Here is a 22,638-nt window from a genome sequence, read left to right as displayed (position 1 = left end):
TCGCACACTGCAGCCAAACACACTCCGCGATGACGATGGGTATCTACAAGAGGGAGCAGGATGAAGATGAAGCAGCACGTTCAGCAGTGTGGAAGATGAAGCGCCACACAGTGCTCACACTATTTCGCCCGCGCAGTTCAAGCGGCCAGCCTGGCCGCAATTAGTCCGCAGGAATGCGCCGAACAAAAGGTTTCATACGTGAAACGTGGACAACTTCAGTGCCACGGTAACGACAGTCCGGAGGAGGGTAAACAGGGGAGACGCGATAGTTGACCGGGGAGGTTTTTGCAAGAACTGTGTAAGGACCAATGTAACGGTGCTGTAACTTGTCACAAAGGCCAGGAGTGCGTAATGGGGTCCAAAGTAACACCTCGTCGCCGGGACGGAACGAAACTTGGCGATGGGTTGCATCATAGCGGTACTTGCGGTCTTCCTGGCTAGCTTCCGTGTTGACGCGAGCAAGCCGGCGTGATTTGGCCACTCGGGAAAGGAACTGGTCAGGAAGAGAGGATGAGGAACTGGCATGTGTAGAAAGAAAAGAGGCGTCAAGAAAGGTAGCGGGAGAACGGCCGTAAACGAGGAAAAACGGGGTGTAACCTGTGGTCCGCTGTACAGCCGTATTGTAGGCGAACGTAACAAAAGGAAGTATTACGTCCCAGTTTCGGTGGTCCTGGTCGACATACATAGACAATATGTCAGAAAGCGTGCGGTGGAACCGCTCAGTCAACCCATTGGTCTGCGGGTGATAGCTGGAGGTCAATTTGTGATGTGTGGTTGAGGCTTCAATAACTTCGGCTACAATCTTCGACAGAAATGTCCGACCACGATCGCTGAGAAGCACTTGAGGGGCCCCATGGCGCAGTACGAGCGATTCCAAAAAGAAGGTCGCGACCTCATGTGCTGAGCCATTAGGCAGGGAAGCGGTCTCAGCGTAGCGTGTTAGGTGGTCGACGGCGGTGACGATCCAGCGATTACCTCGTGCGGACAATGGAAGTGGCCCGTATAAGTCTATGCCAACAACGGCAAAAGGAGTAGCAGGGCAAGGTAGCGGCTGTAGTAGGCCAGCAGGAGGAGAAGTGGGCCGTTTGCGGCGCTGACATGGCAGACAAGAGGCGACGTATTTTGCCACACTTGAGGCGAGGCCTGGCCAGAAGAAACGGGCTTTCACGCGGTGGTAAGTTTTATGAAAGCCTAAGTGACCGGCTGTAGCATCATCGTGGAAAGCCGCCAGGATACGGGTGCGAAGCGCTCTCGGAATAACGGGGACCCAACGGGTGCCTTCGGAGCAATAAATATAACGGGAGAGCACGCCGTTGTCAAGTTTGAACTTTTGGAGTTGCCTGCGCATCCTAGCGGTAGGAGGGTGAGAAGCACCGGTGAGAAGGTTGATTAGGGAAATACAGTAGGGATCTGCTCGCTGGTTTGAAATAATGGCGTAGCGATCTGGAGCAGCGGCAAGAGTAGCACAGGTTAAGGTTGGGGCTCTGGACGACATTGGGACGTCGAGGGTGCACGCAGGAAGGCTCGAGGAAGCACTAGGTGGCGATTCTGATAGCGGGCAGCGGGAAAGAGCATCGGCATCTCGATGTTTGCGTCCCGATTTGAATATGACATCAAAGTGGTACTCCTGGGTTGAGGGTTGATAACCAGCACAGAGCGTGGTGATCGGTAACGATCGTGAAATGGCGGCCGTAGAGGTAGGGGCGGAATTTCTGAACTGCCCAAACGACGGCTAGGCACTCTTGCTCAGTGATGGTGTAGTTGCGTTCCGCTAGTGTTAGAGTTCGACTGGCAAACGCAATTACCTTTTCCCGAGAAGCGGTATCACGTTGCAGAAGTATGGCGCCGATACCGAGGCTGCTGGCATCGGTGTGAAGAATGGTGGCAGCAGTGTCGTCGAAGTGAGCGAGAACAGGGTCCGAAGTGAGGGCATTCTTTAGGGTTTGGAAAGCTTTTTCGCATTCTTCGGACCAATTGAAAGTAGTACGGTCTGTAAGGAGGCGGTGGAGGGGTGCAGCAATGGTAGCGAAATTTCGAATGAAACGGCGAAAGTACGAAGACAGGCCAAGGAAACTGCGTAGTTCCTTAGTCCGCTGAGGGCGTGCAAAGTTCAAAACTGCAGCAAGCTTGTCAGGGTCGGGTCGAATGCCATCGCGGCTGACGAGGTGGCCCAGGATCTTGATTTCTTTCTTGGCGAAATTACACTTTTTTGTGTTCAGCTGGAGACCGGCGGATGCCAGGCACGTTAATACTTGATCAAGGCGGCATAAATGATCAGAAAAAGTTGCAGAGAAAATAACTATGTCGTCCAGGTAGCACAAGCATGTTTTCCACTTAAGTCCTCTAAGAACAGTGTCAATCATGCGCTCAAACGTAGCGGGGGCATTACAAAGTCCAAAAGGCATGACATTGAATTCGTAAAGCCCATCGGGAGTAGCGAATGCTGTTTTTTCTTTGTCGGCTTCGTGCATCGGTATCTGCCAGTAACCGGAACGCAAATCCAAAGTGGAGAAATATTCGGCGCCCTGAAGACAGTCGAGGGAGTCGTCAATTCGTGGCATAGGGTAAACATCTTTTCGAGTGACTTTGTTAAGTGCGCGGTAATCAACGCAAAAACGCACGGACCCATCCTTTTTTTTTGACCAAGACGACCGGAGATGACCAGGGGCTAGCTGATGGCCGAATAATGTCTCGCCGGAGCATATCATTCACATTATCTTCTATGATTTTACGTTCTGATAAGGAAACACGGTAAGGGCGGCGGCTAACAATAGAAGTACCTTCTGTAATAATGCGGTGCTGTGCAGAAGACGTTCGGCCCAAGGTCGGAGAAGTGACATCAAAGGAGGCTTGGTGTTTTCGAAGTAATTCCTGCAAAGCTTGGCGGTGAGTCGCAGGAAGGTCAGGATTGATGGTGCCAAAGAGAACACAGAGAGAAGCATCGGAAGAAGCTGCTGGTGAGGAAGAGGGGGCGGTAAGGGTGGTGAGGGACACCGGGTGAATGTCCAGGACACAAGGAAAACATGTCCCTTTAGTCAGCACAATGGGCTCTGGGGAAGTGTTCGAAGCAGCGACAAGCGCTGTGCCATGCTCAAACCGAACAAGACTTGGTGGTAGCGCGATTCCGCGGGTCAGATGGCGATCAGAAGGCACGATTAGCACATCTCCGTTATCAATGTCAGCAGAAGTAAGCGCGACAAGTTGTTCGCATCCAGGGGGCAACACTGAGTTAGTAGCGGCAAGCAGGCGATAACGGGGCTCGGGATGTTCAGAAGACGGATCGCTCTCGTTCATGTAAATGATCCTGTCGCGACACGAAATGCTGGCTGATGCGGCAGACAGAAAATCCCAGCCTAAAATAATTGGGTGAGCGCACGGTGACATCACGGCAAATTGTACATGGTGGCGGACACCGTCAACAAAAACTCGCACAGTACACTTAGCAGAAGGCCGAATTATTGCACCATTAGCTCCACGGAGTTCAGGTCCATCATAAGGCGTTTTCACTTTTCGCAAGCGGGAGCACAAGTCAGTGTGTATCACAGAAACAGCGGCGCCCGTGTCAACCAAAGCTTCAACAGATAATCCTTCAACCCGCACTAAAATAATATTCCAGGGACGTTCCGGAGGATTTTTGGGATGGCCGAAGAGTGCAGTTTTCCCTCCTAAAACTGCAGTGGTCAGTTTTCCGACAGGCGGGGGGTCGTCAGAGAAGCTTGACGGAGAGGCGAGGCTGAGCGGCGAAAAGGCGAAAGAGAACGGCGTCTTGAAGGCCTGTAACCAGCAGGCGGAGCGGGGCTTTCTGGCGGGGGTGATGAACGTCGGGGATAATCGGGGAATGAACGGTGGTTAGAGCCGGAAAAGCGAGGAGGGTAGTCTGCTTCAAATGATTCGTAGCCGCGGCGTTCATTCTGGAGCCTGCGACGACAGAAGCGGGAAATATGGCCTCGGTACCCGCAGTAATAACACACAGGGCGGGCTGGGCGCCAGTTGGGGTAGTATGTCGGCGCTGCGGCAGGTGGTGCCAATGCAGCGACATGAGCAGTGGTAGGCGCCGGTGGCGTAGGCGCTCCAACTGCGGGCGGCAAGGACGTGATCTGGGCGTACGTTGGCACCTGACAAATGGTAGGAGCGACCGATGTTGGCGGGGAATAGGTCATTGAGGCCAGCTCTTCTTTAACAATGCTACGCAGGCCGGCACTTCAATTATGTGGCTCAGATGCAGGGCGGCACAAATTACCTTGAGCCGAGAGCTCTTCACGAATTAATTCGCGAATAAGCACACGGAGGTCAGCTTCGGCAGTGAAACCAAATGAAGTGGGATCAGGCTGCAGGCGTATTGACTGTAGTTCGTCAAGGCGTTGACAAGTGGATATGATGGCATCGATTGTGGTAGGGTTCTGCACGGCCAGGGCGTTGTAGGCGAGTGGCCCAATACCTTTAAGGACGTGCCGAACCCGCTCGGCCTCTGGCATTGTGTCATTGATGCGCCGACAAAGTGAAAGTACATCTTCTATATAAGAGGTGTAGGTCTCATTAGGCCGCTGAAGTCGGGCTTCTAGCTTCTTCTTGGCGGACTCCGTGCGAACAGTAGGAGCGCAGAAAATCTGGCGTAACTTTTGTTTAAAGGTAGCCCAGTCCGGAATCGTCGACTCATGATTTAGAAACCACGTTTTGGCCACATCCGTCAAATAAAAGGACACATTAATTTAAGAGAATCGTCCCATCGGTTGAAAGCACTGACCCGGTCGTAGCTGTCGAGCCAGTCATCAGCGTCGTCGCCGCGGAGACCGGCGAACATCTGCGGGTCGCGCTGACGGCTACTGACAGTCCAAGTGGCAAGGGGAGCTGGAGTCGAGTTGGTAGCAGCCGGAATAGCGGAGTGGCCCTCTTGTGTCATGACGATGGTGGTCGGGGTCAAACGGCGGCCAGAACGAAGCTCCAGGTGGATGCAGGTGACGAAGCAGCGGGGAAATCAAGGCGCACCTCCACCACGTGTAAGGTAACGCGAAGGTCGGACTTGGGGAATCAGGCTTTATTACAGACCTGAAGCCTTGGTCGCACACTGCAGCCAAACACACTCCGCGATGACGATGGGTATCTACAAGAGGGAGCAGGATGAAGATGAAGCAGCACGTTCAGCAGTGTGGAAGATGAAGCGCCACACAGTGCTCACAATATACGGAACACTGTTCCAGCCAAAGTCTAAAGGTTCCTGCTGAAACGTGCGGCTCCTCCACCTGTCCTAAGGTTTCACAGCCATGCGCGGTGCTTTGCGGGCGCGCCCAACCGTCCCTTGAATTTACCACCCTCACGTCGTGTGTTAGCGACATTTTCGGCACAAAATCTCTGAGTTCTGAGCAAGGCTAAAATAAGTTATAATTGTATGCGTGAAGCGACGTTGTTTTTCTCTGTTGGCAGAACTCGGTAAGATACTGTTGGCAAACACGTTGTTTAATTACCCCGATAATTTCTGATCAGTAGTGATATCCTAAAATGACCACACATATAGTGTCCATTCTGTACTGGAGTCATGTTGCATGATTTATGCTGAGAAACCAGGAGTTTTAGCTGGTACTGAAATTCAAACATTAATAAAACATTTGCGACAACCACAGCGTAGAAACACCATAGGAGCTACACGAACAAGAGAACAGAAACGATACAGAAAAGCATTACATCCTTCACCGAGACTTCTATAAAGACTGCAGACTACAACACAAACGTTCTTGGCTTTAAAAACAAAAATAATTTTGAGCAGTTGTCAAGTGCTTTTAACGTATGAAATGCCTGCTAAACGTATACTGTTATAATGCTCCATTCCTCTTGCGACTAGGAGTCGGTGCCTATTACAGAATGAGAATACGGCTCCTATTGTCGGCCCCCTTTCATGGCGGGATAGCGACGGGCCTTGCAAGACTAAACTTGATACGAAGGTGTTGTCTTGTTTATAATCCCAATGTAAAAGACGCATAGGTATGTATTGCCCCCATTTGGCGACACTTTAAGCTGCTCTCTCATCCTTCCTTATGAGTGCATATATTACGACGCCATAAACGCTACGATCTACCAGAACTTCGAGGAGAAACGTTACCACGTATAGGCTTAAGCGGAGGCAAACTTTTGTGTTCAGCGTGCATAGCGGGTTTGGAAAGCAACAATTATGCCTGCACGAATATGCATAATTAAAGTCTCCATTTCCACATTTTCCCCCAAAACATGACGCTCTTTTCACGCCAACTTTATTTTAAACCGAGCGGCCAGCTAATAAAAGCATTGTTAAGTAAATTTGAAATTCATTCTTCCTTAATGTTGCGCGGCTCGGCTATATATGGATGTTGGGTAGCTTTTCGAATAATTAGATAGCTTACGACTAATAATGGCTGCTACGGCTAATGACTATATGTGAGATAATAATGTTTCTTTCCTAACTACACTTATCTGTATGCCCACCCTGCAAAAATTTCTTTCTGAGATTGCAGTGTTAATTAACACATAATTATGTAATACAGGCTCTAAATAAGGCATTAGTGATTAAACACATCCCTCAATTTGCTACACGGTGATGATCCAATGATGACAAAATAGCCTTCATCGAGGAAGTTCATAAATGCTTCACCTACCATTGTAGTACGAATCCGAGAGTGTTGGCGTCGCATGTCGTTCCTTTACTCGCTTTTCTGACTTTCAAAATCTTTTATCTGGCAAAAATAGCATACTTTTATCACACAAAGTTCGCTATCAGTCTAATTTAGTGTACTCTTGAGGTCAGCTTTGAACATTCCGCCAGTGATTACCCAAAGATATATTTATGATTTTGCAATGCTGCTTAGTACTTAGTGATACAAATGGGTCATTCTGTTTATGTTACTTTTTACATTCTAGATTTCTTTTCTCCTCGCTTTCTTTCCAGCCCTGAAATATTTTTGACCCTTCAAAACTGTTTTATGTTGCAGGCGTATCCCGCAACATTTTCTTGTCTCGCGAATAAGCGGACTTTTGGTCTATTCGTTGCTTTCTGCTACATAACGGCGCGGCGCAGCACAGACACCACAAGAAAGACAACACGCGCCAGAATACGGACTGTTGGGCAAGTTGGTGTGTTGTCTTCCTTACGCTGTCTGCGTTGCACCACTGTTCTTTTCACCTCATGTTCATTTTTTTTTTATTTATTTATCCCGCCGAAGGCTCCGGCAGTTGTTCTCAGTCGCCATTTTTTCGCGTTCTTTTGGCTTGATGTGCCATTTCTCAACGAAGAGACGGTTCCGCCAACGCGTGAATGAAGCAAACCCTAAAATAAGGGCGGAGTATACAAACCGAAGGGACACGCCTTAGTTGGCAAGGAACCTTCGGTGCTGCCCTTGTTACGAAAGAAAAAAAAAAAAGGAGGGAAATACAAATATCGCACAGCCTGCGCAAAACTGTTATGACTAAGTGGTCTGCTGTTAGACGGTGGCGTCCGGTTAAACATTCATGGCTCCTAAGAATACCCGCCTATTCACACGCGCTAGTGCGTGGATGACAGCGCGGTACTGATCACAGACAAAAGAGGGGAGGGTGGCGGGAAAGCAAAAGGATAGCTTGAAGCTTCGCAGATACTTTGTTACAAAATAAAACATAACAAAAACTAGGGCACATTTCAGTAGTGAATGCACTTTGCACTGATTGACCTCGCGTTCAAGTTTGCCACAAAAGAGAAGTGGTATTGGGTGCCTCGCGATCAGCCGCGTAGGATGGAAGCGCAATTGTTAGTGGAGAGTTCGTGCGGTTCACGTGACTTCAACACTTCATCTTCTCGCTGGATAGTAATGGCTCTATTTCTTTGTTGAGGTTTTTTATCACCATTTTCATGTTAATATTTTCGGTAAGTGGTAATGCAGAATTCGTGCAGCGTTTTTACAGCGTTCAGTGGACATTATTTCAATGTCCTTGCACCACACCACTAAATCCGCGGTTAGACATCAGGAGAAGAGGCTTCCTGGGCGTGTCTTCCAGAGCCGTGCGGGTGACTCCATTGTTCACGCCCGTCAAACTCTTGGTTGCTGAACATTTCGGGCGCAACCACTAGTGACTGCCAGTAAGACAGGCGCGTACAGCTTTTGTTCAAAGCATGCAGCTCCGCAGGATTTGCTTCCAGCCATGCACGTAGCTTGTTTGCAACGCCAGCCTTCAGATCTCTTGAACAGAAAAGGAGCTCTCATCCTCGCACCACCGCACCTAGGGATTCCTAGGCACTACATGACTTAGAAGCAAGCCACTTGGGATGTGTATGTGTATATATGTGTATGTGTATGACTTGGTATGTGTATGTGTATGTGTATGTGTATGTGTATGTGTATGTGTATGTGTATGTGTACGTGTATGTGTATGTGTATGTGTATGTGTATGTGTGTATGATATATGCCCTCTGCTGTCAGGAGTAAAAGTGAATGCACCCCATGCCGCATTGCACGGAAGCGCATGGTTCGGCACGCATCGAAGTGCGTCTCTAACTTTGCTCACAATAGTGTCTCTAATGAAAGCCGGTGATCAAGGCGGAAAGTAAACGTTGCTGAAGCAGACGCGTCAAGGTGATTCACTGTACTTCATGTGATGTACAAGCTACCCTGGTTCTGCATGTGGACGTGTGCCGTGGCATCGACGCTCACAGCTGGCGGTGTTGTTCTGTGCAGAGCATGGTGCTCCGGGGCGCGCCTGCAAGCGGCGAGTCTCCCGAGCCGTGCGACCCCGGATGCAGATGACCAGCGCAACAGCTCGGCCCGGCAGGACGGCATGGCCGTCAAGTGGGAGAAGCTGTCCCCGGCGGAATTTCAGCAGCTCCAGGACTACGTCCAATGTGAGTGTGATGAGCGTCCGCAGGCACCGTTCTTCAATGCCGCCCGTGTTGCCCGGTGTTTATTGGAGTATGCATGCATTTAAAATGCTGCTTCCGGGCGACTGTTGTCGGCGGATTCTGAACAAAATTATCAGAAATCTTCAAATCCCACTGTCGCCTGTTGCCTGATCCATGACAAGCAGTAGTTCGAAATGTAGGCGGTCTCGACAGTCCGCCACTATAGTGGCGTTTTTTCAGGGTTTAGGTGTGATCGAAAAGCGTGATAAAATTTTTGTGAGGAAAAGAAAAAAATTAGTGGGGGGGAGAAGACAGTTAATGCAGCAGCTATCATGCACTTTGCAGCAGGTATCATCATCGTCATCATTATCAGCGGGGCGAAGGCCTCTGCCATTTTCCCCCCAATTAACCAAATCCTGTGCTAGCTGCATTCACTTTACCCCTGCGAACTTCTTTACCTTATCCACCCACCTAATTTTCTGCCGCCCTCTGCTAAGCTTCCCTTCAGTTGGAATCAAATCGTTTACTCTAGACCATCGGTTATCCGCTCTTCGCACTAGATTTCCTGCCCATGCCCATTTCTTAATTTCGACTAGAATGTCAGTAACGTGAGTTATTTAATCTTAACGTTACACCTACCATTGTTTCATAGACCACTGCGTTGTCCTAAACTTAAGCAGAACCCTTTTCGTTAACCTCTGTGTTTCAGTTCCATAGGTGAGTACCGGTAGAAAGCAACTATTATACACTTTCCTCTTGAGCGATACCTGTAAGCCGCCAGTCATAATGTGAGCGCCATTTCAAATGCGCTCCTTCCCAATCTTATTCTCCTACTTATTTGCATTTTGTGATCCAGATCTGAGGTTACTACCTGCCCTATAGTAGACATATTCGCCTGCCACAGCGTATCACTGCCTATCTTAAAATGCTGTTCCTTTTCCAGGCTGTTCAACATTACCTTAGTCTTCTGCATAATAATATTTAGGCCTATCTTTCTGCTTTCTGCTGAGTAGGTACAGATTCAGCCAGTAGTCTTTTTTTTCTTTCTGTAGGGCTTTCTTTTCATTTGTGCTGACCAGCTGAATACGGCGTACAACACAGGACGGAATAGAGGGCGGAGCACATCTAACCTGAACCGGAAGAGTTGGCTTTACTTTTTGCGCTCTCATCCGGCTCCTTGGGACCTGACGTCATAAAAAGCTTGTGCCTATACGTTCAAGCTGTTTATTTGGCGCTTCATTTAGCCTTGTTGGCACTGCTCATGCGGCTTTGAAGCATCCGTGTTGGGAGAAACACGAATGGAGTAGTCTAGTATTCCTGCCGCGTTCTTTTCTCAAGTGACGCTGCAATCATCATGCACATCCCCTAAAGCAGTGAACAAAATTGTATTATTGTCGATCAGGCGCCCACGTTGGACTACGCGAAGAAGGCGCACTTCTTGTCAGGGTTCATATTCGAGCCGCGTTTGCAGCGGAAAGCCTTCGCGAAGGGCTTGAAATTCCGCACGGCCACGTTGCACTCCCCGGATGTCTTTAGTTTATCGTAGATGCTGCACATGGGCTGACAAAAGCTGAGAAAAAAGACCTGTTCCGCGGAAAAGTCGTCGAGTGACGCCAGCTTATCGTCCTCTGATCTGCCCGTCCTCCGTAGCGCGTCCAAGTAGGCCCTGTGCGCCAGCTCCAGAGAGGGCAAGCTGGGATAGAAGCCGGGAAAATCCGGGTCTACGCACGGGGCCCTCATGTACATAGATTCCGTCCTATTCAATATCCAACCTTCCGGACCGAAGGCCAAATCGTCGTTGTCGATGGCTCTGAGGAGCGAAGCTGCGAACCTGGAGCCTAGACCGCCGTAGTTCATGGTGACCGTTCCTTCCGGGTAAAAGAGAGGCGCTGAGAGAGCGCCGACCGCTATGCTGAAAGAGTTGTTGAAGACGTTGTATGAGAAGTACGGCTCCCTACCGCCGTGCGGCGTCGCCGTGAAGTGGGCGTAGGGCTCCGTACCCAGGTAGCTGCGAATTATAGCTCGAGACTCGATCATTTCACGGGCGTACGCTTCTCGACCGTTAGGGAAGCTGCGGTACAGGTCCGAGAGGGTTGTGCCTGCTATGAGGTGACTCTCGGGCCAGAGCTTGAGGGATGTGGTCGAAAGCCTGTCGAGCAACCTCGTCTTGGTAGTTTCGTCCATCCGCTTGGTATCTGCTAGCATAATAGTGGCTGTGCGCAATATGGTGTTGAAAATCACATCCACGTTCTCACGGTGAGCGACGAGTTTTTTCGACAACACGTGGCGCACAGCGAGAACAGGCTTGAACACGTCTTCGACCTGGAGCTGGCACGCCAGAGTTGCGTTCTCTGGCTGCGGAGTGTAGCTTTCCTCTGGGTCGTAGAAATACGGCGCGCTAGTGGTTGCGAGGTTCGAGAATGTTTTGTTCAAGATCCGAACTACGTGTTGCAATACAGCTTGGTTGCCGTATCGCGCCACAGTTCCGCCGATGACCTCCATGAGGTTGTTGTCTGTTAGCAGTATCTGATTGTTCATGGTGAGTTTGAACGCTGGCGCTAGGTGCTTGTTCAGGTACTCCAACCATAGATGAGAACTCCACTGCGGCGTCAATTTGGTGATATGCATAATCTGGATAATCCTGGGCTTAAACTGCAGCTTGGTGTCGGACAGGTCTCGAAGAGTCTGCGGCAGTATTGAAACAAGCGCCAGTGTTTAAGTGTGGGCGTTAACGTGATTGTCATGCCATGTTCTTTGAAAAAAAATAAAAGCGAGCAGAAACGCACTTCGCCCGTCTTTTTACGAAACTGCGTGTCATGAAGCGCGGTTAAAACATTATTGCTCGCACCTTATAATTACGCAATGAAGAAAGATGCCAAGGTGCAGGGTCGCAAGTGGGCTGCTTACTTGGAGTTAATATTGCCATTCGAGAGGACGTACATGATATACACAAATTCCTGATAAATAGTTTATTATATTCATAAGGAAACTGCACTAACTGTAGGCAGGTTACAGTTATGTCTGAGTGGTAGGGGCCAGGCTTCCTAGAAATACTGCTGACAGATTTTTATTCGGCGCGGTTCAGGTGTCCACAGAGCAAGTGTGACAGATATTGCGCCTTTCCCTTCCTGTGAACCAATTAGTAGTAGTAGTAAATTTTTGTACTTGAGCATACCAAATAGAGTTAATCATAGCGGTTGCGTTAGTTGTGTTAGTTAGTCTTAGGGGTTGTCGAGTGCTTTATGCTGGGTGGCTTTCTTTAATGTTTACAGATATTATTTCAATAAATGCAAGATATGCCTCGAGCGGTCTGTACTACAGGGTTGTACAGCAAGGCGGATAGTATGTAATTCACATAGCTTAATAATTAGACAATTAACTAAAATAATCAGTTTTCATGTCAATTCCCAGAGACAGTATTACATTGAAAAACTGAAATTCGTCAACATAAAAGGAGTCCTGTCTTCTTTTTTTTTTTTTTTTTACCAATCAGTAAGGCTCGAAATATTCAACATCAAGAATGCGAGCCTGAAAGCCAGTTGAGCTGCCTTTAATGCACTGCAAATTTTGAAAATGAATTCGTTGCGCCTCGTCTTGTCGCTAGAATTGTGCTACTTACGTCATCACATACACAAACGGCGTTTATATCTGGTGCAAAAAATTCAAGTGCAGCCCAAAAAAGCAATAGATGTGCGGTATGGAAAAACTCGCTTCGAGCATTTTCAAAAACCTAATTTTGAGAATCGATATTTTGAGCCACATTGCTGAATACAGGCATCTAAAAATAAGACTCGCCTTTCACCTTAACGGCCTTCAATTTCGCAATATAATATTGTCCCTCAAGGTGATAAAGATATTCGGTCAGTATTAGTTAATGCTTAGTTTGTTTAATCTCTCTAACTTTCGTGTTTTCCACCTTGCGGTACAACCCTTCTTTATAGACCGTATCGAATTATCGGTCAGGTTTCAGTATAAAAATTTGTTAGCTGCAAGAAAACTCAGCCAGTAGAAGTATCTACCTAGATGCAACGCTAGCGTGACAAGCAGATTTCTTATTCGTTTTTTCTTAATATGTAATGAATATGACACGAAGGCAGGGCACCTCTTAGTAAACATTAGCGCCTGCTTGAAATTTTTCTTCTTACATTGATATAAGCCGCTAAAGAAGTGTACATTTCTTTTCTTTTTTAATTCCAGTCTGGGCTGCATGGGCCTCACTATCAGGGTCAAACCGTAGACTGAAAAATTCCAGGGAAGTAGACGCAATAACTCGCGTCGACGGTTCCCTTGCAAGTGGATAACAACTCGTTAGTTACCTGCTGCCTATTAGTTATCACTTAATATTTACAGCTCTGATAATACAGTGACACCCAGTAAGAATGCGCCATTAGCGTCCCGATGACGTTGTGCAGCTGTAACTATTCTTTCAAGAGGCTGCCTCGGAGACCACTCACCTGCAGAATGAAGCGGTCCATGGCCACATCGTCGCTTTCGGTTCTGTTTCCGAATCGTAGCGGGGAATGGTTCACCCAGTAGGCATCGTAGCGGCCATAGTCGACGAGCAGGCCCACTGAGTCTGCCGCGTGTCCCTTGAGCACGGCCACGGAGAACCAGAGAGGGATGCGCCAGTTGATGGCCAAGTCCAAGAGCACGTCCAAGGCGTGCGCCCCAGCCACCGATGGCTCGCCGGGCACCTCACTTAGATTCCTCCGCCTAAGAAACTGTTGGAAGAATCCGGCGTTCTCCCGGCTCGAGTCGGCGTCCATGTCTAGGCATCGCTGCAACATGATAGCTGCCTTGACGGTGGGCTGAGCCTCCGGTAAAAGTCGCTGCCTTTCGAGCTGGTGCGCCGTCTGCTTGGTCCATCTGCATGCGTAGTCAACAGTGCGTTTGTGTGACACAGGCCTGTGATTTCTGATGATTAGCTATTGATTAGCCTAAACCGCTTTTTTGTCATCTAATAATGAAAAAAAATGTTAAGGAAGAAAGCGTAAAACTTTACCTCTAGCTCAGGTTTCATGCTATCAGTGTGTCTCACCACTTTCACCGTTATAACCACAATCGCACGTTAACTTTCAGGATGTTGACGAGGTAGGTGCTACATGTAATGTCATCAGCATTATTAGCAGGACTATACCCACTGCAGAGCGAAGGTTTCTCCATACCCCTCCAATCCGGTCCTGCGCTAGTTGCACCCACTTTACTACTGAGAACTTCTTAACCTCATTCGCCCAACTAACTTTCGGCCACCCCCTGCTACGCCTTCCTTCCCTTGGAATCCGATTTGTTGCCCTTAGCGACCATCAACTGTGCTCTCTTCGCACTACGTGTGCTGCTCATCCTCGTTTTTTTTCTCTAGATTTCCACTAGCATGTCATTAACTAGAGTTATTTCTCTGATCCACATCGTATGTACCCAGTTGTTAATGAGGATACCATAATAACGAAGGGGAGGGCGGAAGCCTGCCTTACCTCATTTCGAGACATGGACGGCTTTGAGTTCTTGGCACATGCAGTTCTGAGAGCATCAGTCAACACCACCTGACGGTCACAAGTACTATAGATGACAGCCCCAAGCCGTGCCACCCGGCGCATGTCTAACTCGGAGTAATAAAAATGAATCCTCCATGCGGAGCATACCATGGCTTACAAGTGTGTAAACATATGCGTGTCATCCGCATCAGCACAACAGGGCCTAAATGCTACCTAAACAATGCTCCTCTTGAATCTATCTCTTCATACAAATATTTAGGTGCTCACGTAACTAATAACATGTTGTGAAGTCACTCGTTCATGTTCATGACATAGCTAGTAATGCTAACTAAACGCTTAGCTACCTCAGAAGAAACGTTTCACATTGTTCAAGTGCACTAAAACTCCTCCCGCCGGGGTGGCTCAGTGGTTACGGCGCTCGACTATTGTTCTCAAGGACGCAGGGTCGAATCCCGGCCTTGGCGACCGCTTTTCGAAGGAGGCGAAAAGCAAGGCGCCCGTGTGCTGTGCGATGTTAGTGCACGTTAAAGAACCCCAGGTGGTCGAAATTTACGGAGTCCTCCACTACGGCGTCTCTCATAGCCTGAGTTGCTTTGGGACGTTAAACCAAACAAACCAAACTTCTCTTTTATAAAACATCGTTTCGTCCTAAACATGAATATGAAGCTTCTGTCTGGAACTCAGGCGTCGTTTCACTCAATGAATTGGAAAGCGTGCAGATTCACGCATCTCGCTATAATTGTCTATCGTTGCACTTCTGGCGTGGCTGCCATGAAGCTTGCCTTTCATTTTTTCTATTACCGGAATCAGAAAAGTATTCCAGCTACGCTGATTGCATAAAATTTTTCACTACAATCCTTATCTCAGGCAGAAACTTCTAATACAACCATCCTACACTTTATCACGCATTGACGCATTGATCACCGGCACAAGGTAGGAATTCCGTTACATCACACCAAATATTGCCTGACACCTTCATCCCTAGCGCTTCTACAGTTGAAATCACTCCCCTCTGTAATGCATTTGGACCCTGACGGCAAATAAATAAATAATTAAATTAATTAACGTTTACTCCCATTTACCTTGCTACTATCATTCGCGTCTACGTTTTTAGATCTTTTGGACATTTAACTTCTTTGAACAGGGTCAGCTCAGTTGACATTTCCCGCCCCCTCCACCCTCGGCATAAAAATATGTTATCAAATAGCCAGGTCACATGATTTGTTGTGTCACATGACGTATTATTAGCAGTGGGTCACATTATTGTATCTCCAAACGCATTCCTTGCGACTACGTGTTTCCCACACTCCTTTTGCACACACCATTTGCGCTAGAACTCGGCGTAATACACGACTGCCCCTCCGACGTTTTTGTTTTTTGTTTGTTTGTGTTTTTTTAAGCAAAAGCCTTTATAAGTTCATGGTGAAAATCTCGTGATCGTTACATGTGTCCGTCCGCGAGATGCGTTCGCAAGATTTCGCGAGATAGCATGAAATGTGTCCGCGAGACGTCCGAGTAGAATTTGGCGTCGAAATAATTTCCCCGGTCAGGACGCCGCAATAGCTTCTGACTTCGACATAATTTCATTGTTCGGTTAGTTAGGCCTGGCCCCTAAAAAAGCCCCGTAGAGACACCCGTAAGTCAGCTCAACCTCGCATGTTAGGGAGAGAAGTCCAGAAATGCCGATGTCGCCGACGACATAACAAAAAAAGAAAAGATAGATTGATAGAAATGAACGAATGAATGAATGAATGAATCCTTTATTTGAATGTCAGGAACAGTGTACAGCAGCAGAAAATGGTATATTACATGGCGATGTGCATCTTTATCACGAGGAAAGATAGAAATGAAATTATAACACATATATAAACACGCAATATTGAGGTAGAAGAGAAGAAGTAGAGGAGAAGAAAGAAGAAAGGCCTCCGCAACTAAGCTCTTAAGCAAAGCTAAATTTAATCCTGTATTTTTCTCTTTTTTTCATATCATTTGCAACCTGTTCTTCAAGTGCTAAGATAGCTAATAGTTGCATACAGTAACGGGCATCCGCTACACCTTCCTAAACTTGATAGAATGCAAGCGGTGGCTAACCTGTACCAGAGGTCGTCCTGGAGGCTCCGCGAGTGCGCCGAGCTAGTGAGCCAGGCGCTGCAGACGTAGGCGCCGAAGTCTTCGCACGGATCCAGGCTGCGGTTGAGCGCGGCTGACAGTAGGAAGGCATGTTGCATGCAGTCGTCCGTCTCGCAGTCGGGGCGCACACGTAACGGGAAAGGGCGCACAAAGGCGTACGCCACCACTATCAGAAAGCCAAACGCCAGCAAAGCCGCGATGGTCGCCGCCAGCGACAAGAAGCGTCGCGGAGGAAGCTCGCCGGACGTCCTCTGCGTTGTGGTCATCGTATGCAGCCCGTAGTGCTGCTCGTGCATAAAATAAGCAAAAAAATATAATAATAATGCGACTGCTAAAGCATGGACAGAAGAGGCAATGCCACTAAACAGTTGCAATAGCACTAGTTAGCGAAGAAGGCGTGTGACGGCGCTGGAGTCATGAACAATCATGATAAAACTTTCTCCTCTCCCTCCGACCCATTTTTCCGCCATTTAGAGGAACCGCCACGAATTGCTATAGCTGTCCATGGCAGCTCGCTATCTCAGGAGAGAGAGGCGCATACCGCCTCATCAAACGATGACATCGGCTGCGAGGAACAGATGTCAAAAAATGACTGGGCTGCCTCGAGGTCGTTAAGTGGCATGGATATGAAATCTTGGAAGGGGTAAGGGGGGATTGCAAGGATATTATGAGTGCGATATGACCGGCAGGAATACTACTCGTCGAAAGCACAAACAAAATACGCTGAGCGACCACAGGAACCACATTAGCGAAGAGGGGTATGTCAAGGGCTGCTAGCTGTGGTCCAACACTCTGCTCGAAACAGCATGTGCCAGTGCAGCATGTTCCTGGCGCAGAGCATCACACTCGCCTTGGAACCATGACGTCACATTTAAAGAGGACTACCCTGTTTGGGATAAAATTCGAGGTCCTTTACTCATGGAAAGATTTAACCAAGCCGGAGCAGAAGGTTTGCCGTGCAGGAGCGTAGTAGAAAGCGGCACTATAGAGCGGGAACATGAAGAGATTCCGAGTTGGGTAATTCCGCTATTCCACCATGCCAAGTGCGGACATATAAAGTGTCATTCCTCGAGTGTGTAGCATGATGCCAATGTGCAGCCAGTCAATGAACAGATTTAGCATTGCCCGTTAAGCCAGAAACGTGGATGGCGTTGGTTAATTAAGGTATACATATTAAAGGCGAGTCAACAAAGCACGTGCTTGTGAACTAGTGAACAAGTTTAAACGCGATTAGGCGGCACATATGTGCACAGATGCTTCCGACAAGGTGTGCATTAAGGGAAATTAATAAAGGACGCATTTCAATCTGTTCAAGAAGCGGAAGTTGCAAGGGAGTCATTGAACAAATGGATCCTGTTTGAATTCACGACCGGCGGTAAGGAAAGGAGCTACCTTTCCTTGCTTCCTCTACTGCGAATGTTACGAAACCGAGGCGGCGCTCACCTGCTGCGCTTGACTCGTGGCTTGTGGCTCCTTCTCGGCCGACGCGCCGGCGACGATTACCATCTGCTGAGGCGTGGGCAGCAGCACGATCTCCGGTATGGTATCTGGTGCCGGCTGCGGCCGGGAGAAAGGCTCCGCCTCGGTCATCGTTCCCGTTCTGCGATCGCGGACTATGAGCAGGGTAATCATGCACAAGAAAGCGCGAGCACCGGTTCGTGCAATCTTCTCCTTCTTATTCTTCTTCTACTTGGCCTCTTGAAACATGGCAGTTAGCCACATGGAAGGGATTGACCATGATGTAGTGGCATATACAAGAAAATTTCCACAAGTGATTACGACAAAAATATTAGCGCCAAGCGGGAACGTTAAAAATTGGTGTGACGGAACGCGACAGTACCGGATTTAAGTAAAATAAGAAACAATATTTTGCTGAAAAAGATCACGGAAAAATTTAAAAGAGTTAGCAATTCAACCTACCACTTGCAATTTTGCAGTGATCGAGAATCCCACAAATTGAACCCAATGGAAATCATTTTGGCGCTCGCACAGGATGGTAATAACACTAGTAGAGACAAGGGGAGCCCTAACCTGGAGAGGTGAACCTCCAGGTATATGTTTCTCTGAAGTTTGAACTTCCGGTACGAGAGAACAAAATGCTCTATAGATTCAACTTCCTTGCATGAATCACATAGGTTTGTTGATGTCCACCCACATCTGCATAGAAATCCAAACTGGAAATCCTACATCGCTACAGTGTCATTTATATCGAACACAGCCTGATTTTACATTAACGTACGTTTCCATTATATGATATGTGCTGATAATCACTGATATTTAGTAAAGGATCACGTAGCCTGGCTGATATGTCCCGGAATCGCTGAAAGAAGACAGAAGTTACTGACAGGATATGCCACTGACGCCTTAAGTGCCGACCTTGCTAAGAAATCAGCCACTTCATTTGAATGAATGCCTGCATTACTAGGTACTTAGACAAAACGGACCTATTTCAATGTGCGTGGAACAAAAAATTGAAGGAAACGGTTCAAAACATATTTTTGTGAAGTTTAAAGCCAGACAAGAACTAACGACTCCCTCAACACCCCACCCCCTCCCGCCCCCCATTTTTTTTTTCTTCTCCTTTACCTAGCCTGTAAAAATAGTTTTCCTTTTCTTCTACTTCTTTATGAGGTCCTGAGCAACCTTGCATGGCTTTATAAATTGTACACATTTCATGATCGCTAATGACAGCTGCACTTGTCCAAAGAAATTTGCGATTAGGAAGTAAGAAAGGCAGTAGAGTTATCTAGCTTCTTTGATTCTTACAACTACTTTTAATAAAAACTAATCATAATACTTTTAATACTTCTAAATAAGAACAAAACAGGCAATGTTAGGACTGTGGACAAAGAGAGACGGAACTCAGAAATATTTGCACACGATGTAGCCATGATAACAGTGTGGCACATTTCTGGCCTTTTACCACATGAACCCGAACCGCTGTTGGTTACACTTCCCGCGAAAATCGCTAGAATATCACTGAAGGAAACTCCGAAGGACACCCTTTCAAATGTTTGACCGACTGTCCACAGCGATAGCTGGTTTAGATCCAACCTTGTTATCGGTCTGAAAATATCTATACCGGCTGCATAGTCAACGTGGACCCAGAATGAGAAGCTGTTAAAATCCCAAATAACTAAGGGTTTCAAGCAGGGAGGCACGAGCTTTCCGGTGCTAACCACTGCCTGTTTAAAGGAAATATGCAGCGATCTCAAAGAGTTTAGGGCGAGTGTTAATAGAGAATACCTTAATATTCATCACTTAGCTAATGATGTTTCTTTCCTATGTCAGTAGGTGAAGTATGAGGTATGATTAAAAAACCGGAGCAAAATGGTCATGATTTTCATCGCTTGTTAACACTTAAAGGTCCCTAAGTTGATGCACTACGTAATGATTGGAGTGTGGGGTGAAGAGGTCGGTAACACGTGTCGCAGTGTCTAACATGCAATGGAGCAACATGCTTAGACAAATACAACCAAGAGAACAAACTAGAAAACAAGGCCTATTTCTAAATCCTAGAACAAAAATGAAACAGAAAAGTAGTATATTATGACCATGCGAAATGGGAATTCCTCGTAGTGGTACAGCACAGTCAAGTGCGGAAACCGAATAACGCAAGCCTAATATAACAACGATAATCGCAAAACAAACGACAAACCATATGTACGCGAAATGAGTAGATGGATGGCAAGAGAACTCATTGTGTTTAATTGTTTAGATGTGCTGTTAATATATCCCTAAATTTAAATGTGCTGCTTTCAATGATTATCTAATCCGTTAATTCGTTCCATTACGCTATCATACTAGTAAAAAGAACTTGTGAAAAGCATTGATTTGCCCATGCAGAGGTTGAACACTCACCGAATTAAACTGGTGGAGAGGGTTGAAATGGATGTAGATGGATGTAGATGGATGTAGCGATGGATGTCCTCACTTCGTCCTTTGTCGTTGTTGTTTTTCTTTTGCGCTTTGCTATGTGTGACGATGAACCCACACTCCCAAACATTTTCCTTCCTGAAGTCCTTTTATGCTCGGGGTTGCAGACTGCATGCATTATTAGTTCATGCAGAGAGAAAGAACACTTTAATAAATGTCAAATCGGGACCTTTTAAATTATCTAGCTTTTACTTCAACATTGCTATGAGATTTTTACCAGGTGCATGCGTCAAGAAAACAGAAGGCATCCTTCTAAACAAAGATTATTTCAGCTAGCATTGCGCATGGAGTTTCGTCACATATGCTAACCTCTATCTTAGTAAGGGCTGCATTATTTTGAAAGATAAAAAAGGCATAGATCCAAACAACTGAGAACACAGCTGCCAGTTCTCGCGGAGAGTTTTCTCATACTGTCAGGTCAATTTAAGAGTTCGTTCCTCATTACTCATTCCGCGCTATTTTTTCTCTGATGACAGGTTCGTTCAGACATTCCATCCTCACTGGCTAGACAGATCGTCTTTCGTTTAGCACTTCGTCCTAGCAGAAGAAACGATCCATTACCCTTCAAATCGGGCTTCCCCGTTTTATATACAGGTAACGGATCGGCAGCCACTGCGAGCCATGGGCTTCCCTTACGTGCACCTCTCGCGAGAAATCGAGAGCAGTCGGACGTTCTTTCGTTCGCTTTACCACTTCTCTTTGTACCTTTCTTCCTTTTCTTTTTTGTTTCAAACTCGTTATGCCGCACACCTTTTGTGAGGGATCCATTCCCGGACGGGAAATTGGGGAACCGATGAGAAAGAAAGGGCTCTCCGTCTCAGGGCCCGTACGTTTCGTGAACTGTTATTACACATGAGACGATACCTTTTCGAGAGGGTCCTCGTGTGTTTGAAGCCGGGCTCAACAGTTTCGATTGATGGCCGAATTGAGTGGGCGAAAAATTGTGGTGGAACGATCTTCGCAGCTGAAACGAGGCGTTCAGCAGCGTGGGTACGTGGGCACCGGCTTCAATCGTCTCTACCTTCGCGGACGAGTAATGCTAAAACTTTGCACGACGTCCTTTGAGCGAACCGATTAATGAAGTGTACGCGACTGAGCATACTTATCCTTTTTATTTCTGCATGTGTGACGGCAAAAACAGTTTGGTTTCAAAATGAGTTCAATTTTTTTTTTTTTTTAGTAGTCACAGTAAAAAGAAAAAAAAAAACTGTTTCGCCTTTAAGAGTTCAATGCGATAGCGTTTAAACCCAAATTCTTTGAAGACGATGGATAAATGTACAAGGCTTTGAATCGGGCGGCGGCTCTCGCCATCTGTTGCTGCAGCGCCGTACGATCGATAGAATTTTGCAGTGAACACCGCATCGCAATGTGTGTAATTAGGTCTAACATTTAGCAGTATAGGCGCGTCATCGCAGTAAATGACTGGAAAAGGCAATCAAGACACCTGATAATAATTGTTTCATATGTAGAAGCTTAATTAACCTCGACTCCATGGGGCGAGGGGATTTTATTTTTCAAGGACAAGAGGGCGCACCCACCTCGAGAGATGCGTCGCACCCTCAGCTACATCCAGAGGAAAAGAGCGAAAAGTCTGTGATGTGTAGATGTGTACGCTCCCAGCCACGTGAGCTCGCTGGTGTAGCTTCGCGCTCTTCCATGCATCTGGACAGCCGACATTTCAAGCTTCTTAGCGCTAAGGGAAATCACATTTATACACAACTATAGTGCGATATTTAATGATTGACTGCTCTCTATAATTTCATGAAAGTAACTAAGCGTGTTAAGTGCTTAAAATAGAATGTTATTTATTTATTTTTTATTTGTGATAAAAATCACTTATCTCACACGCCTCCATGATGTGTGTCAATGCCGTCGCTATGATCCCGAAGGAATTATACAAATTTTGAACATTGCTTGATTTTAGCGAGTACTGTGGCGTAGACAATCGGCCCTTATTTTTGGGTGACACACACACAAACAAACACACACACACACACACACACACACACACACACACACACACACACACACACACACACACACACACACACACACACACGCACGCACGCACGCACGCACGCACATACACTGCAACATGCCTTTTTGTTTTCGCCAAGGGAAAATTCGTTTCGTCACTGTGAGCATTTTTTCAGGCTCCGTGTTTTTGTAAATTTGTGTGGTGGCGCGGAAATGTTGTAATGGCCCCATCAGCGTTTCGAATGCTATACAGCGGGGCTGTCTTAAAAG

General features: G+C 47.1%; 2 protein-coding genes across 5 annotated transcripts in view; one reads left to right on the top strand and one right to left on the bottom strand.

The window, feature by feature from the left end:
• Dgk (diacyl glycerol kinase 1) overlaps positions 1-22,638 on the top strand; it is a 523,491-nt gene that overhangs the window by 361,290 nt on the left and 139,563 nt on the right. For all 4 annotated transcript variants that reach the window (XM_084606564.1, XM_084606561.1, XM_084606562.1 and 1 more), the window contains one exon: positions 8,673-8,836. In XM_084606564.1, the coding sequence (XP_084462690.1) occupies positions 8,673-8,836 (164 nt within the window). The remainder of the gene's footprint in view (positions 1-8,672; positions 8,837-22,638) is intronic.
• Positions 10,233-18,045, bottom strand: LOC146185663 (endothelin-converting enzyme 2-like). Its single transcript, XM_084605809.1, has 4 exons — positions 17,899-18,045; positions 16,417-16,739; positions 13,288-13,738; positions 10,233-11,518 (listed from the first exon to the last, which is right to left on the bottom strand). Exons 1-4 carry the CDS (start codon positions 18,043-18,045, stop codon positions 10,250-10,252), a joined length of 2,190 nt encoding a protein of 729 aa, XP_084461935.1. The 3' UTR covers positions 10,233-10,249.

The sequence above is a fragment of the Amblyomma maculatum genome, chromosome 6 (genome assembly GCF_055883805.1).
Source record: "Amblyomma maculatum isolate TAMU_Amacu chromosome 6, ASM5588380v1, whole genome shotgun sequence".
In the NCBI taxonomy this organism is placed as follows: domain Eukaryota; kingdom Metazoa; phylum Arthropoda; class Arachnida; order Ixodida; family Ixodidae; genus Amblyomma; species Amblyomma maculatum.
The sequence above is the reverse complement of the archived record's forward strand: the minus strand, read 5'-3'. Positions and strand labels throughout refer to the sequence as shown.

Coding starts and splice junctions, on each gene's coding strand:
- LOC146185663 (XM_084605809.1), bottom strand. CDS start 18,045: ATGACCGAGGCGGAGCCTTTCTCCCGGCCGCAGCCGGCACCAGATACC. Junction 16,740..17,898: donor CCACGAGTCAAGCGCAGCAG/GTGAGCGCCGCC, acceptor ATGCACGAGCAG/CACTACGGGCTGCATACGAT. Junction 11,519..13,287: donor TGGACCGCTTCATTCTGCAG/GTGAGTGGTCTC, acceptor ATACTGCCGCAG/ACTCTTCGAGACCTGTCCGA.